We start from the raw sequence: 16,135 nt of genomic DNA on the forward strand, positions 1-16,135 counted from the left end.
TAAAGCAGCAGTGGCCTTCTGTCAGGGCAAGCAAGGCAGCAGCGTTTGCCAAGTAAAATCTAACACACACATACACACACACACACATGCACACACACACCTTTTTCTGAGCTCATTAAAAAAATCACACGGTGTATAATAACACACTGCTCGTGTGAATTCTTTCATTGTGTTTTGTAGTTACTTTTACTCAATGATTTTTTTCCTTAGCACATGCCGTTGTTAGCTAATTGTAAATAAGCCAAGGAGTGCAGCAAAGTGAAGAAAAAAAATAAAAGACAGGCAGTGCAAAATCATTAAAAAGGTATGTTTAAGTCATTATCTCTGCTTGCCTTTCTGTAAAAGTCACTGATGTAAAGAAACATTAAATTTTTCTGTCAAACTTGTGAAAAAGGGCGTTAAAATAAACAGCCTAACATTCAATGAGTTGTTTTTTTTCCCTTAAGCTGGTGAGCTTAGCCTAACAAAAACACTAGAATCTATAAAATGGGGAAACAGCTAGCCTTGCTCTGTCCACAGCCCAGTGGTAAAAATGTACCTACAAGTAAATTTCAAACTAGCTACTTAGCATGTTTATGTAGCAAATTGTTCATATGGTCACTTACTCTCATTGTTTGGCCATGCAAGCATGACTGACATGTAGATGTACACTATAAAGACTCATATACACCATTTTCATGTAACTTGGAGCTGATTAAAACAATTCGATTGGTTGCTAAAATTATTGTGCATTAACTGTTGATAACACAAAAAGGTAATTACACCAGGGCAATATTCTCTCTTCAGATTCTGCCAAATATGGCAAAACGGATTAAACAGCACTTCACAGTCCAAACAGATACCGCGAAAGCAACCCGAGTGTTTCTGAAGGCAAGTCAGTCACCTGATACCAAACTTACAGAGCAGCTTTTCAGTTATTAAATACAAAACGGAAGGCAGAGAGCTCCACAAACAACAAATAGTCTGACAGAGCATCTCATGGGAGGAAACACAGTTTGTTGTGACGACCATGAGTTCTAGCGTTTGGGCATTCATTGGCTGCAAAGGATCCATGTATTAACAATATGGAAACTCAATAGATTTATACTTAAAATGATTAAAGTCTACATTTCTGTCACATCTTTGATTTTTGGTAAAAATCCTTGATTATGAAAAGTGTGTGTGTACTTGCAGGATGTACTTAAAGGATATGATGAAATTATGTAGCTGCGGTGGCAACTGGCACATTTTTGCATGTAATGTCTACACCATGTAACTTCGTTATTGTCATTTCATTGAAGTAAAAGAAACACAAAAACGGTTGGGATCAGTAATTTGTTTGTGATGCAGAAATTCACATAAACAAAGAGGAAAAAATATATATATTAAAATAATATTTTGAGATAAACACAGAAAATTAATGATGAAAATTGGTGTGGCATTTACATGCATTTTCATGACCCTGCAAACTAATTATTTTAGTTTTCACTGTGGTGTAAAAAAATGGATTAGAGGGATTCTGATTTCATTCTGGGACCTTCAGCACCAACCACTAAGAGCTAAAACCAAGTCGAAGGCTCAAAAAGCATCTACATGTTAAACAGCGATTAAAATTGCATAGATTTCATACTTTAAGGTGGAAAATGTTCAAATGGGACGCGCTGTGATTGAAAGAAGTTGTGATTGTAGTTGTTTGGCCCTCCACTGCAAACACTTTGTGCTGTACTTAGCCCTCCTCCTCTCACATTAACATGCTTCTATCATTAACCCCCACACCCCACCTACTGCATAATAGCTAGAGCTGCATGCAGGAGGGAGGAAATAAGAATGTTTCCTTTCTTCTTTTTTTTTTCCTGCGGAGCATCTTGAATGAATGATTGATGTGAGGGGAACGAGATCAGAAAGATATAATCACGGTCTAACGAACGCAGAGCCTTAAGAAATGTATACCACAGGAATTCCATGAATTTATAAACAGACCATATATTAATATATAAGTAGCTGTTTGAAATAACAGAATCTGTTGTGTCTATCTATCTATGTGCAGTTCATGCTTTATAATCATTATTTGTGGAATACTCTGGTACAAAGCTTTGAAAGTTTAATTCAGGCTCTGCAGAGTCTCTTCATTCAAATAAACGTACAAGTTATTTCCTCGTGTACCATCCCAAACAAACATTAAACACACCCGTGTTCATTGTCAGCGGATAAACAAATTGCCATTTTCCTTGAGTGACGTATGTTTTGTGTGAAGACGTGCAACGCCAGAGCAGGGAGATAACTTCATTTCCGAGCTTTGAGCACAGATGAGGGCGAGACAGTTAGTCCGTGTTCAATATATGAGCACCTTTCATGGGACAAATGGAATGTCAATCAAGAGCCGGTACACAGATGCTTTCTCCCTTGTGGGGACTGAGATGCTTTCTGGTGATGCAGCTCTGTTGTTCCAGCCTTACTCTGGGTGCACTGGGAATATTTTGTCCTTTTACCCCTCCACATCCCCTCGCTCCATTTCAGATCCCCTGACTATTAATGATTTCTTTAGCTCTCCAAGTTTGCCTCCTCGGGCTTTTCCTCTTCTCCACATCCATTTTTTCATGTTGGATTTTTGCACGGAAAGTTTTTGTTTTTTTAAAACCTCTCCTTTCTCCCAGTGTTAGAGACTGTGGGAAAAGAAACAAAAAAGGTGAAAAACCTGAGATCGGCACTAAAGATCTTGACATCCAGAAAATATGTTCATATACAACCAATATGCACAACAAATATGTTTTAAAGGGAATCCAATTTCTTCTTCTTCTTAGATTTAGGCTGACATTTCTTGCAATCTGTATCTGAATCTGTGACCCTCTTGATGCAACATTTTTCACCCTGATTTACTAAGATATAATTTTCAGCATGCATAGAACAAATCTTCAAAGTAGCTCCAAGCAAACCATAAAGCTGCATGTGTACGTCCACAAGGAAGTAAAAATGAGACATAACTTTGTATGAAAAGCTGCTTCTGTTATTATTGCTATGAACTCTAGACCCAGTTTAAGCAAGGTGATATATTGAATAATTTTTTTAGAGAATGTCAATCTCCTAGCTTGAAAATGTATATGTAAATTTTCAGTCTGGCTAAAAGCAGTTAATGTGGGTAGAAGTAAAAATCTGTATTTAAAAAATGGACATAAGTTCTGTGTCTGAAAACCAATGCAGTTGCTTTTACGTTGTACTCCTTCTGATGGCCAGAAGGGGGCGAGACCTGTCACCACAAAATTCATCTATGTGAAAGTGACACCTAGCTATCTTATTATGTAGCCTTCACAAACACTTTCCTGACCAGTTTGTGGACTCGTTCAATGCTAATTTGTACATTACAGTGAAAATCTTGAGCGTTCATGTGATGATAAATGGATTAGCACAGTTGTCTAACACACCAGAGATCCCTGGTTCAAGAATGGGAGGAGACACAAATCCCTGGAAAGGTGGTGTAAAGATTATCCTCTTATATAGGACTATGTGAGGAGGGTAGAGTGATATTTTTCAGGCTGGTACTGATACTATTATTTGGTGATTTTAAAATTGAGTGTTCCGATATGTCAGCAAATATATTTATATTTTGTTGATGATGTTGCTGATGATCCTATATAATCACCATTATATTTTTCTTTTCTTTCAGACACACAAAACATAAACCTAATAAACGCTAATATTTGTTATGTGTAGTTATCCATTTACTCACTTACCCCGACTCGGTTCAGGTCAGCTGGTTGTTGTGATTAAGGCGTTCCAAATACGTGTTGCTAACAGGGAAGTTGAAGAGGTCATCTGGTGGCCGGAATATTCAACATCATCATTCCTAACATGGCTGAAGGGTGTTTCTTCCATCTCTTCTTTACGTTTTTAATTTTAATTTATCGGCTGATACAAATGCAGATACCAGTCGATTGGCAAATGTCCAATAATATCTGCTTGCCTATAAATTTGTCAGGTTCTGCAACTTTTTAAATAAAAATGTATTTATCAATTACATAAGAAGATGTTATATGTGTGATGTCTGTAATGTCCTAAAGTTACAGAGATGGTTATACTGGTTGCATTTATTAAAGGTAGATTCAACATCAAATGTCTACCTGTCTCATATCACTGCATGATCATTTGCAACATTTTCTTTTATAGAAACAAAAGAAGAAAACAGAAAACAAAGTCACCACTCTTTCAACCCCTTCTCCTATCCTAATAATTTGCATACAGTCCCTAATATCTGTCCTTCTTTTCTTTCTTATACATCACAAAACTTCTGTTCTGCCGGTGTGCCACAAATGTGTACCCAAATATTTTGGTACAATAAGCCTTTCTGTCTGTGAAGGTTCTCAGTCATCCAGGTCATCGTAGTCAAAGGAGCTTGCAAAGAAAAGCGTCTGGACTTCTTTAAGTTACTTGAAGACGTTTCACCTCTCATCCGAGAAGCTTCTTCAGTTCTAAGGTCAAATGGTGGAGAGTCCCAGATATAAACCTAGTGGGAGTATCCCCCCACAGAGGGACAAAAGGACCCCTGATGATCCTCTAATCGCCTGAGCCAAGGTGTGAAACTGGGTGTGGGTCCCAATCAGCCAGAGTTTCGGGTGTGTTCATTGTGAAACCTGGCCCCACCTTATCATGCGAATTCCTGAGGTCAGATGGCCCAGGATGTGAGTGGGCGTTAAGGCGTCTGGGAAGGGATCTCAAAACTGGATTATAGATGGCAGAGAGTTGGTGTCGTAAACCCCCGCCTCTGTTCACCCACACCCTGGGTGTGGGACCCACACCCAGTTTCACACCTTGGCTCAGGCGATTAGAGGATCATCAGGGGGTCCTTTTGTCCCTCTGTGGGGGGATACTCCCACTAGGTTTATATCTGGGACTCTCCACCATTTGACCTTAGAACTGAAGAAGCTTCTCGGATGAGAGGTGAAACGTCTTCAAGTAACTTAAAGAAGTCCAGACGCTTTTCTTTGCAAGCTCCTTTGAATAAGCCTTTCTGTTATCCTCACAGCCCTTTCACACCTGCCCTTTTCCTCCTCCCCTATGATGAAAACCTTAAAGTGGGTTGAGAGAAAGAGAGAGGAAGGGGAAAAAACGTTTCCACTTCGTCGGGGCAGCTTAAGAGTTTGTTATTAAAAACATGACAACCCATTCAGCCACTAAAGGTGCTTACTCAAGGGAATGCATGGAATGTTTATTCTTTGATTAATTTGCTTGGAGGAGACCTGAAATTCCCCCACTCATGAATATGTGGGTGACAGCGAGATTTCTCCGTGGTGACAAGTTATCTAAACAACAGGGCAAAACGATTATGCTAATATCAGGTTGTAGTCATCAATCATCGCGTGTCAATGTGGTGTCAACGCATCACGTTCCCGATCCCACCCCCTCTGGCCATGTGTGCCAGTGTAAATGCGTGCGTGGACGTGTGCAGCTGTGCGCCTGTGTTTATTGAGAGAGAGGAGAATTGATCACAACTCTCTTTACGCCTGGGGACTCTCGGGAGCATCGCTGCGCAGAGCTGTTCTCTTGGATAAGAGGCGAAAGGAAACTGGGAGGGAATTAATTAGGAGTGAGTTTCTTCATCTTGATATGAACACCGAGTTACACACACACACACACACACACACTCGCGCTGAGTCCAGGCTGACGTCAGACAGACGCGCCTTAAAAACCAAAGAGCGCATCACGGAGAGATGCGTGGTTTGATCACACACACAAACTGGCGTTGGATTGTAAGAGAGCAGGGACACTTTAAAGAGCAGGAGCAGTCTGGTGGATGAGGTGGAAACTGCGGGTAAAGCCGAGAAGTTACTTTGAAAGTCCGTCAGCGCTTGTGCATAACATGAAAGCGCTGCGTAAATGTCCGCGTGTCCACTTTTGGACGAGATGGTAGATGAAATTCCAATTAAAAACAAAAAAAGCTGGAAAGTTGACCGGAAAGTATCTCTGAACTAGTGTCAGGGCAAAATAACTTAAAATAATTTTTTTAAATCTGCCTTTGGTACGGATGCTGCTGGAAGTCGCTCCACATCTGCACTCCACTTATTTCCTCTTTGGTCACATTTGAACCATGGCTTACTCTCAGCTGGGATACTCCTACTCCACCACGCCACAGGTACGGGTAGTATATTGTTTTGTCGTTGATGTTATTGATGAGGGCCTGAGCTAAATAAGGAGGATAAATCGATTTTAACTGGTCAAAAAATAGTCCATCAACAAGTCCACTATGGAGAAAATGTGACAAAATCAGCACGTCGGTGCTGTTTTATTCCAGCTTTTGTTTTGCTTTTGAGAAAATAACTGAGATTAAACATTTGCTCCTTTGTGAAAGTAAGGAGACATTTAAGCGCCAGTGTACGTAACAGAGTTTCTATACACACCAGATTCCCTTTCCTTTATGGATATCAGTGAGTTCGTTTCATACATTTTTCCTTAGTTTCTGATGACTTCAGGCTCCCTGGCCGGTTGCTTGGAGCCGGGAACCCCCCCGTCCCACCCGGTGCTGCGCTCACCGGGCCACCAGCTCACCCCAGGAGCAGGCATCGGAGTCTACAGCGGCCCTTATCCTAAGAGCCAGAGCTATTACAACACCTGCGCTACGGACGCCGCTCTCTATTCCAGAGTGAGTGTCACACTTCACTTCTAACTCTTTAATTCTCGGCTTTCAAAGTGTTCACTTCCGGATTTTTTTTCTTATTCGTTTTGCCCTTAAGGTAAAAACGTGTAAAGATTGTCTCTTGTGCAGGAACATTTCTGAAAACACATAAATAAATAAAAGTTTGTTTAACCTTGATTAGGCATTCATTTCTTCAATATTTTCAGGGGCCACTAGATCACAAAGAAGGAGCTGCATCTGTGCATGTGGGGACATCTCAGACTCCTGCCTATTATCCTTATGAATACACATTTGGACAATATCCTTATGACAGATATGGGTAAGTGAACAAGAATGTATTCACTGCTCTTAAATTAAAACATATTTTTAACATGATAACTGTAAAATATCGGTGTCAGCATTATCATTTACTTCAGAATGATGGGAAAAAAACCTGTCTGTAGCAGGTTTATGGAGTCAGTGTTATACTATAATAAGATTTATTATATTTATAGTGTTTTATTGTAATTTACTCAAATTTAATTGTAATTTATAATACCACATTCTTACAAATATCGAGTTTTCTTTCCCTCTGTTTTTCACTTACTTTTGGTATGAGCTAACTGTTTATTTGATTATCATCATCTGGCTCAGTTATTCCTGCTCAGACGGCGCTTCGCGTCGTAAAAACGCCACCCGAGAGACCACCAGCACCCTGAAGGCTTGGCTGCAGGAGCACCAGAAGAACCCCTACCCCACTAAGGGGGAGAAAATAATGCTTGCCATCATCACCAGAATGACGCTTACGCAAGTGGGTTCTTTGAATATTTGATGTTTATCGGGAAATTTTTTGGTTCTGTTGCATGATAATGTGTCTGATTTTTACCTTTTCCTAATTCCATACAAATAGTACATTTTCCCACATTTCGACTTTCCTTCTCCTCCTTTTCTAACTTTAAGTTCGCTTCTGATTTCTCCTTCCTTCCCTCAGGTGTCTACGTGGTTTGCAAATGCACGCAGGAGATTGAAAAAGGAGAACAAGGTGACGTGGTCACCGCGGGCTTGTAAAAGCTCAGATGACCGAGGCTGTGAAGATGACAGTGATGAAGCTGAGAAGCCACTTAAAAGTGACAAGGAGCTTCCTGGTATGCAAGTCCTAAATCAGTCTGCCAGCAAAGTTTGCTTTGTTTCATGGTTTTCCGAGCTTTGACTGTTATGCACAGACTCTTTACTGTCGGTGTCGTTTGTTTTTTTCTCAGAGCAACAGTGCGCAGACCTGCAGAGTGATCTTGAGGACTTTGATCTGCTGGAGTCTGATGCTTCTGATTGTGAGCCGAAGCCACAGTTTCTACCTGAGGACAATGAAGTGAACCCAAACACAGAGCTACCCCACGTGCATCTCGCACACAACCCAGATACACTGCACAGAAAAGAGAGACTGTCCCCTGACTGCCCCAAACTCACACCGGTCCAGCACCAAAGCAGCTCCTTCTATCTTAATGCAGACCTTCGAAACACAGACGCCAAACCCAAAATCTGGTCCATCGCTCACACTGCTGTGTCTTTGGATGCCAGCTTGCAGTCCGAGTACCCGCCGTGTATGCTGTCATCAACCGGTACTTCCTCGTCACCCGGGTATCCGACCAACATGGCACTCACCAAGACAGAAAGGCAACAGGAATCTCCAGTCGCCACACTCAGAGAATGGGTGGATGGCGTTTTCCACGGCCCTCCTTTCCAACAGCCCAAACCGGCTGAGGTGTGGAAAGGCCTAAACGAAGCTACGATAGAGAGCAGAACACCTGGACAGTCCTTTGAAATTGGGCGGTCTGCTTCAGCTTTGTAGTCCATCAACAAGCCATCGTTGGGAGAGACTGACTTAAACTCGACTTAAAGTGAAAGTCGATATTTTGACTGTGTGACTTGATCAGCTGACCGTTCACTAAGAGCCACTCCCTGTTTGCCTGTTGAAGTTTCCATTTTGTTTTAAGGCAGGACCGCCAGTTCTAGTTCAACAACTGTTTTTGCGGGCTTGAAGACAGTGGGTAAAAATGTCATGCTTAGAGTAAAATCTTAGTATCTTTAACAGCTCACAATCCAGACTGAACCATGCTAACAAGCTTAAGTGAAAGCAGTGTCATCCCCCGTTGCACTGTTTTTCCTCGTTCAGAGAATGGTTTAAAAAAGACATTCCTTTTACTAAAGATCCATGCATACTGCTTCAGGAAATCCAAAGCCCGGCAGACCCGCTCTGCATAGTCACAGTTGCTAAGCTATGATTGGAAAATAGTTTATTTTATTGAAGGAATTTAGTGAACGGTCAGTTATTGGTGTATGATCCTAATGTGGCAATTTGATATCCCCAATGCTCTCTTACAAGTTACAGACTGTTGCAAACTACATCAACGATCAACTGTCACTGCACACTTCTCTGCTCCAAGGCTGTATGATGCACACACATGAAAAAATACAGTGTTGTACACTTGCACTATAGCCTGCACATGCACTGAGTCACAGAAATAAAAGGCGTGTTCCTTAGCATGGCAAAGTTCTCCGACTGTGCCCTTACATTAGCTGCCTGCTGTCTGGAACCAATAGTAGAATCACGTTAGCTGATATAAATCCAGTTCAGGGGAAAGGGAATATACCTCGGCAGTTTTGGATACGTGTGTGTGTGTGCCACAGACAGGGTATTTGTGTGTGTTTTGAAGGAAAGAAAGGGGGAATGTGAGTGGTATTCAGCCGTGACTAATGGAAACACACAGAGGAGGGTGCTGCTAAATTGTTAAATCGATGCCACTTCCACCTCGGCTCCAGATATAGCTGCAATCAGCGATGCGTCCCTTTTCATTAGGCGGCTTTTGACTTTGTCAACCTGGGACTGCAAGAAATCCACCACAAGCAAAATGCTTCATAAAAGCTCTTAAGTAATTTTAACTAAGTGTCACGTCTTTATCCCCTCTGGTGATTTCTTTTTCATGCAGGCAATAAATAGAAAAGATTGCTATAATAAACAGAAATCAGGCAGTTATCATTAGCCTAAATAACTTTTTTTTTTAAGAAAAAATGCGTTTTCATCAACTTTAATTATTAAAGGAACCTCCACAAATTTCACAAATAAAGCACAACAAGAAACAGTGAAGAGCTGTTGTCTTTTTCCTTCACCCCCCCCAACAATATTTCTGCTCATCCTGTTTTCGATTTAGGAGCAGTGATAAAGTATTTATCAGAACAGAGGAGGGATCTGCCTGGGCTTTGTATGGAATTAACCATTTCAAATTAAATAATTCAGGATGAATTCAACCGAGAATTTCATTCTGTTTCAGCTTCATAAATAAGTAAGATCTAAGATGATAAATAATGACATCTGACTTTTTATTTCTGGAAAGTTTTCTTTCTCCTGCTTGCCGGCGACTGGGATCTTATTTTGGTAGGCTGCAGATATATCTTTCATATTTTCGCTCAAATTTTTACATTTTTCAATCCAAATTTAATGAACCAGAACAGGTACAATTTTGTTTCTGGCTTAAAAACAATCTTGAGGCAGATTTGACTTCAAAAGAAGAAGTACTAGTGTTGTGAAGGACGCGGAATGACAGCCAGATAAGAGGTTGGCTTTGTGCTAAGTGGGGAAAGAGATATAAGGGTATACTTGCTCTCACCCTTAGCTGTTTGAGAAAGAACGTTTTTCCTCTGGTAGAGAGAACGGGGAGTACGGGGAGAGGAGTATGCATTTTATCAAGTTGTGTCAACGTGACTTAGCTTTGGTTAGGAAAAGGTCCAGCTTCCCTTTATATGTTAATTGGGAATTGTTTTTAATACAGTGTTTGTGCCTGTGTTTTCATTATATAATTTCATGAATAATTGCATACTTATTGTAAAATTCAGACAAGCAACAACACATTTATTGTCAACTAAGGGTCAGCAGCATGAAGCTGTGACCACAGTACTGACATGTACACTTAAAACTGACATGGCTAAAGGTTGCTTACTTACACATTCAATCACTGTGCAACATTAGCACTCAGTGGAAATTTACGGCCACCAGAAACTGAGCGCATTACTCATTTCCTATTGTGGTCTAAAATAACTGCTAAGAAAATGATTCATCTATTTTGCTGATAAACACTCCACTGTACTCACTAGCCGGTTGCAAGTCTGCCTCACTACAATTTGCTCATTTTTTTTCTTTGTTACTCAAAGTAGAACCAAAATAGTAGGTTAGAGCTATAATCTTAAAAACCAAAATCAAAGAGCTGGAAAACATTTCAAATAGTCCAGCTCTTGGAAAGTGAACAATCTGTTGGTTATAATTCTCTGTTCATTACATTAGCATAGCCTTAGTACAAAAAAAAAAAAAAAAAAAAAAGACTTGAAGCCATCATACTTTGGTTTCTGGACTGCCTTTTTTAAGCCTTTGGTAATTTTGGTGTTACAATCCAGTTTATTTATTTTTCTAATTGTTTTGGGGGGGGGGGGTTTCTTTTAATTTAAATACATTTTAACCCACATTTGGACGATAGAGTAGCTCTGGAGAGCTATTAGCTAACATTAGCTTGGTTAGCAAGGTACTACGGTAATTCAGTGCTAGCATATTGGATGGCAGTCTGATTTTGGCTAGCAGAAAACAGCTTTCAAACTGAATGAGGAACTGGAGAGACTGAACAACAAACATAGTGTGTCTTACGATGACTAAATGCTGATGAAAAAACAACTGTCACTCAGATGCAGTTACAACTGACCAGATATAACTTTAAGCATAAAACAGGTTAGAGCAGGGGTGTCATACTCCAGTCCTCAAGGGCCAACATCCTGCTTGTTTTTGAGATATCCCTGCCCTACCAGCTGCTGAATACGTAGATCAGGTGTGCTTTGCCAATAAGAAGCTACAAGGGCAGTACAGTGGACCTCAAGGCCTGGAGTTCGACACCTGTGGGTTACAGGACTGAACTGTGTAAATTCATCCCCCATACAATGGCCAGAAAGAACAAATTAGCTATTAGAAAAAGAATTAGCTATAGAGAACAAACTGTTTTTTGTACATGTAAGCAAAGTTTTAATGTGGTATAGCTGAACATTTTAAAAAAGGAGTCTATGAGGACTGACTGCAGACACCATAAAACACTGATGTATCTTCCAAGTTAGGAAAACAAAGCCAATGCAGAAGTGCCTTAAATCTGCATTCTCTCTGATAGCAATGGTCCTACAGAATCTATGGGGAAAAAAGCTTTCAGCCTTGATCTCGGTAAACACTTTCCTACTGAGCTTATGGGCTCACTCTTTTTTGGTCAGATTTAATAAAAATATATTCGAAAGCACTTTCTAACATTTACTCCCGAAAAATGCATCAGGATCCAAACTAGAGGATTCAGGGATTCAGCCAACGACCTTCTGATTAGCGGACAAACAGCTCTGTTGATGTGTTCCAGATTGAGTTCCAAGTGCCAAGTAAAAATTTTCATCTGGAACATTCAATGATATGGGATTTCCAGTTTGGAAAGTTGGAGCATCCCCACCAACCTAAAGTTTACATTCCTAAACGGAGGCAGCGGATGCAAACAGTAGTAAAACTGTTGAACCTTTAATCTGTTGTAGATCTGTGACTTGTGCCACAGGCAGAGCATTGACTTGGCTCTATCCATGGATGTGCTGCAGCAGTCTTTTTAACCCCCACCCTCAAAAACATATTATTGTCTTTGCTAGTGATGCTTGAATTGGTCTACCTTGTTAAGAAGTAAATAAGGTTTTTGTGCCCGCTCTGACACACTAACTCAGGGATGATGTCACTCCCGAGTCACCCGAGTAACAATCAGACAACATCTTACTCATACTATGTTTAAAAAAAATGGAGGATTATTTGTGATATGAAACTGAAACTTCTTTGGCTAACAACTTGTCAATGAGGGAATGGCTTCACAGTCAGAAAAAGAGAAAAAAGAAAAAAACCCACTTTTTGAGGTTCCAAAAGGAAAGCAAAGTAGCTACATCAGCAAGGTAGCTACATCAATCTTTTATGCTGTCTATTGGACTAATTACATTTTTTAAGCCAGCCTCAAGTGGCTTTCCAAGGAACTGCAGTTATTTACACTTCCATGTTAGCTTCATTTAAATAAAAAAGAGGAAAAAAACTCCACTTATAGAATATGAACAAACAATACATGTTAATGAAATTTGGGCAAAACATTTGTATTGTTGTTAGCTAAAGCTAACTAAAGGTTATCAATGAATGCGAAGTTAACATTTTAAAAATCTCAGCTTGGTCAGCATGAACTTCAATAAGTTTGTTGTTAACCAGTGTTCATTTTGTTGACCAATAATTTTAAGTCACAGTTTTCATCAACAACTTTTTTTTTTCTGATAAAAGCAATTTTATAACTAACTAAAAACTAAGGTACAAGGGCAAAAACTATGATTTAAAGATGTTGAAACTTGCAACAGCGATTAAAAATTAAATGAAGATATTCTGGAGAAATGAGATCCAATGAGAACCAATGAAGTTGTGTAGAAAGGTGGGACTAGTTTGTAAGTGATCCAGTCAGAAGGGGATAACGGGATAACTTTTTTGCGAAACGGTACAACCAGCTCCCTGTTTTGTAACCCATGTGGCGCAACTCTCACCAGCAAAACCACATAAATCAGCTTTAGATTTAATCTTCTTTAATTTTATGGTAATGAAAAGAATTTAAACACCTAAATTATTACAAAAATGAAATGACATTTTAGTCAGAAGAATGACTGAAGATGAAGACTTCTTTTAATGGTTAAAGTATCAAATCAGACCAAAAATTTTTTCAAATAAATGCTTTTGGGGAGGATATCGTGTGTAAACTAAACACTGAGTGAAATCCCAGTCAAAAATGTTAAAACTAGAAATGCAGCTAAAGTTTTGAGCATGAATCTTTTCCTCATGACATTTCTCTTGTATCCCTTTTTTAACAGCCTGTTTTTTTCAGGTTTCTCTTTTAACTGCTCCAGCTATGTCGTGTCTCCTCTTACCTCCTTCCCCAACTTATTCCCCCATTCTCCATATTCCCTCCTCCGTCTTCTCCCTCCCTCTGTCCCTCCACTTGTCTCACCTCTCCTCTGTCTGCTGTCGACACAGTCGAATGACTCAACAGCCAGTCTGACACGCAGGCCTGCTCCCTGGGCCATATAATGTGATTAAGACTCAGTGTGTTGCTGCACAGGTCGGGGAATGTTAGACTCACTGTTTACCTGTCTGTCTCACAGCACCGGGAGTTTCTGGGCTCTTTGTGTCTCGAGGGATAGTTGACACAGAGACATGTGCGAAGGGCTTTTTTTGTGACCTTGGAAAGTAAACTGCAAATGTTTTGCCCGAATTTCATCAACATGTATTGTTTGCTCAGATTCTATTTCTTTTCTTCTTCCCTTCACAATCAGACCCTTTTTTCACAATCACTTTTATTTTTAAAATTTCAGGTGGAATGTCTGCACAGGAAGTATTGACAACTTTAAATTACTCCTCTCTGCACCTCTTGTCTGACACCTATTTCCTTTCAACACTATGTCTCTGGTGCGCACTGAAACACACACACGCAGGCATAGATATACACACACTTCTAAGTCGCTTGTGTCTTGTCACACACACTTTGGTTTTCCGGGGCTATCAAAGTGCTGAGTGCAAACTCTCTCCTCCAAAAACTGTCACATGTCGCCAGAGGTGTCTCGCTCCCTGCGGTAACCCTCTGAGCTCCTGGCACAAGAACAAGTCATTATTTCCATGGTAAAGGTCAGACGCTCTGTCACCTGACTCTAAAGTGGAGCTGAGTGGAGTCGCCCCGAGACAATGACCAAAGGTCAGTTTTCTGTTTTGACTCTCATACAGTAGGTGTAGATTTGAGGAGGACAGGCTGCTCCCAGATCTGCCTCTGAGCCCCTTTTGGTCACACTGGCTTCCAGACATGGAGGCTCAGATAATTGGCTGCAGGGAGCTCCTTAATGAGCCGCGGGGTCTGTAATGTGACACATCTTCAAGGAGAAATATTTTAATAGGGCAATTACAGCGATGAGGAGGATGTTTTGTGTGGAGTGAGTGATTGTTGTGGAAGGACGCCGTGCTAAGGAATTTTGTGGCATTTAACTCCATTATCTACTGTGAGGCTCGGTGGTGGGGACATTTTCAGTGTGATTACAGTCTCATTTGAGCTTATCTTTGTCTGCATGGTCTGACCCGACACTGTAGGTCATAATATGCTTAAGGGTTATATTTCCAATTACGATCTAATATTACGGAGAAGGAAAATAGGTAAGTGGATGTAGCGTTCAATCCCACGCTGATTTGACAGATGGAAACGGCACCCATGAATGAGCCAGTCTGCAAATTGGTTAAATCCACCTTTGCAATCTGGAGTTCCTTGATATATATATATGTATGATGCTGAAGAATATTACATTATGCTGGAGCAGCGCATTTAAAGGCGCTGAATAATGAAGCAGTGCAGTCAAACCCAGGACTAAAACACTGTGCGATTCACACGCTCAGTTTCATCTGAAGATTTTGCCCCCGGCAATGCCTCCAACCCATCCAACCACCGCCTCTGAACCACTCAGACTTACCAACCGCAAGACCAACCAGTCAGCTCTCTGACACTGACCCGGCTCACCTGCCTCATTTTAACAGTGCACCTCTCTCCCCTTCAATCATCCACTGTGGTCTTGACTATAGATGAGGTTAACTACAGCGTAAGCCTCACTTCCAGGAGTCACCAGGGCCAATTATATCAGCCTGACAACTCTTCCCAACCTGAGCTCCATGGTGTGGAAAATGCAGTTCCACTGCCTGCATCACTGGGGACAGAACAGGGTAGTGCTGTCTGGAGCCCGAGCCAAGCGCAGGCCAATTTGGCATGCAGAGGTCTATGGAGAATAAGCCTGATGAAATATATATATGATCTTCTTCAAACATGTATTGTTCCGCGCTGCTGTGTCCTATCAGACTGCCCCTCCACCCCCACTCAACAGTATCCTGGCAGAGCAAGACCTTCCAGCGCGGATCGTCGGGAGCCGACGGAGGAATGTTAAGGTCCTTTCAGCGCTCTTCATTGTAAACAACTGACAAAAGTCCTCTATTCATCATCCCTTTCATGTACTAAAGAAATAATCATAACTTTAAAGCAGATAACACTTTGGTGCACTACTTACACTACTTGTATTTTCATTGATTTTAATTACAAGTTTGCATCACCTTTCAATGCATTATATTAGAAAAAAATTAACTTTGCTGTGTCCAAAGAAGAAAATGTAAAACTTGTCTTATTTCCTGAAAGAAAAGTCTTTGTCTCCAGCCTCAGAATAAACATATGCAGGACTCTGCTGACCTCTGGCTGTCACAGGGTGGAACTGCATCCTATTAACCAAACGTACAGCAGCATCGGGGAATCTACAGTAAGAGCAGCAACTTATTCAGAGCTTCGCCTTCAAATCTACAAGAGCAATAATTAGAAACTGCCTGTACACATTTGACTGTCTACAAAACTTTGTGTAGTGCAGTCTTTGTCTTTATTCCAGGATGCTTAATTACAAAGAATGAAC

At 40.7% G+C, this 16,135-nt stretch overlaps 1 protein-coding gene across 1 annotated transcript; it reads left to right on the top strand.

The window, feature by feature from the left end:
- The first annotated feature begins 5,718 nt into the window (after positions 1–5,718).
- Positions 5,719–9,615, top strand: irx4b (iroquois homeobox 4b). The gene is given in 7 exon segments (XM_084919647.1): positions 5,719–6,022; positions 6,024–6,102; positions 6,441–6,610; positions 6,811–6,923; positions 7,238–7,394; positions 7,575–7,728; positions 7,843–9,615. Coding segments are annotated over 7 exon segments (1,287 nt in total). The 5' UTR covers positions 5,719–5,995; the 3' UTR covers positions 8,430–9,615.
- Positions 9,616–16,135: the final 6,520 nt, after the last annotated feature.

Source organism: Perissodus microlepis, chromosome 22, assembly GCF_051167445.1.
Source record: "Perissodus microlepis isolate ML-2025 ecotype Zambia chromosome 22, ASM5116744v1, whole genome shotgun sequence".
NCBI lineage: Eukaryota > Metazoa > Chordata > Actinopteri > Cichliformes > Cichlidae > Perissodus > Perissodus microlepis.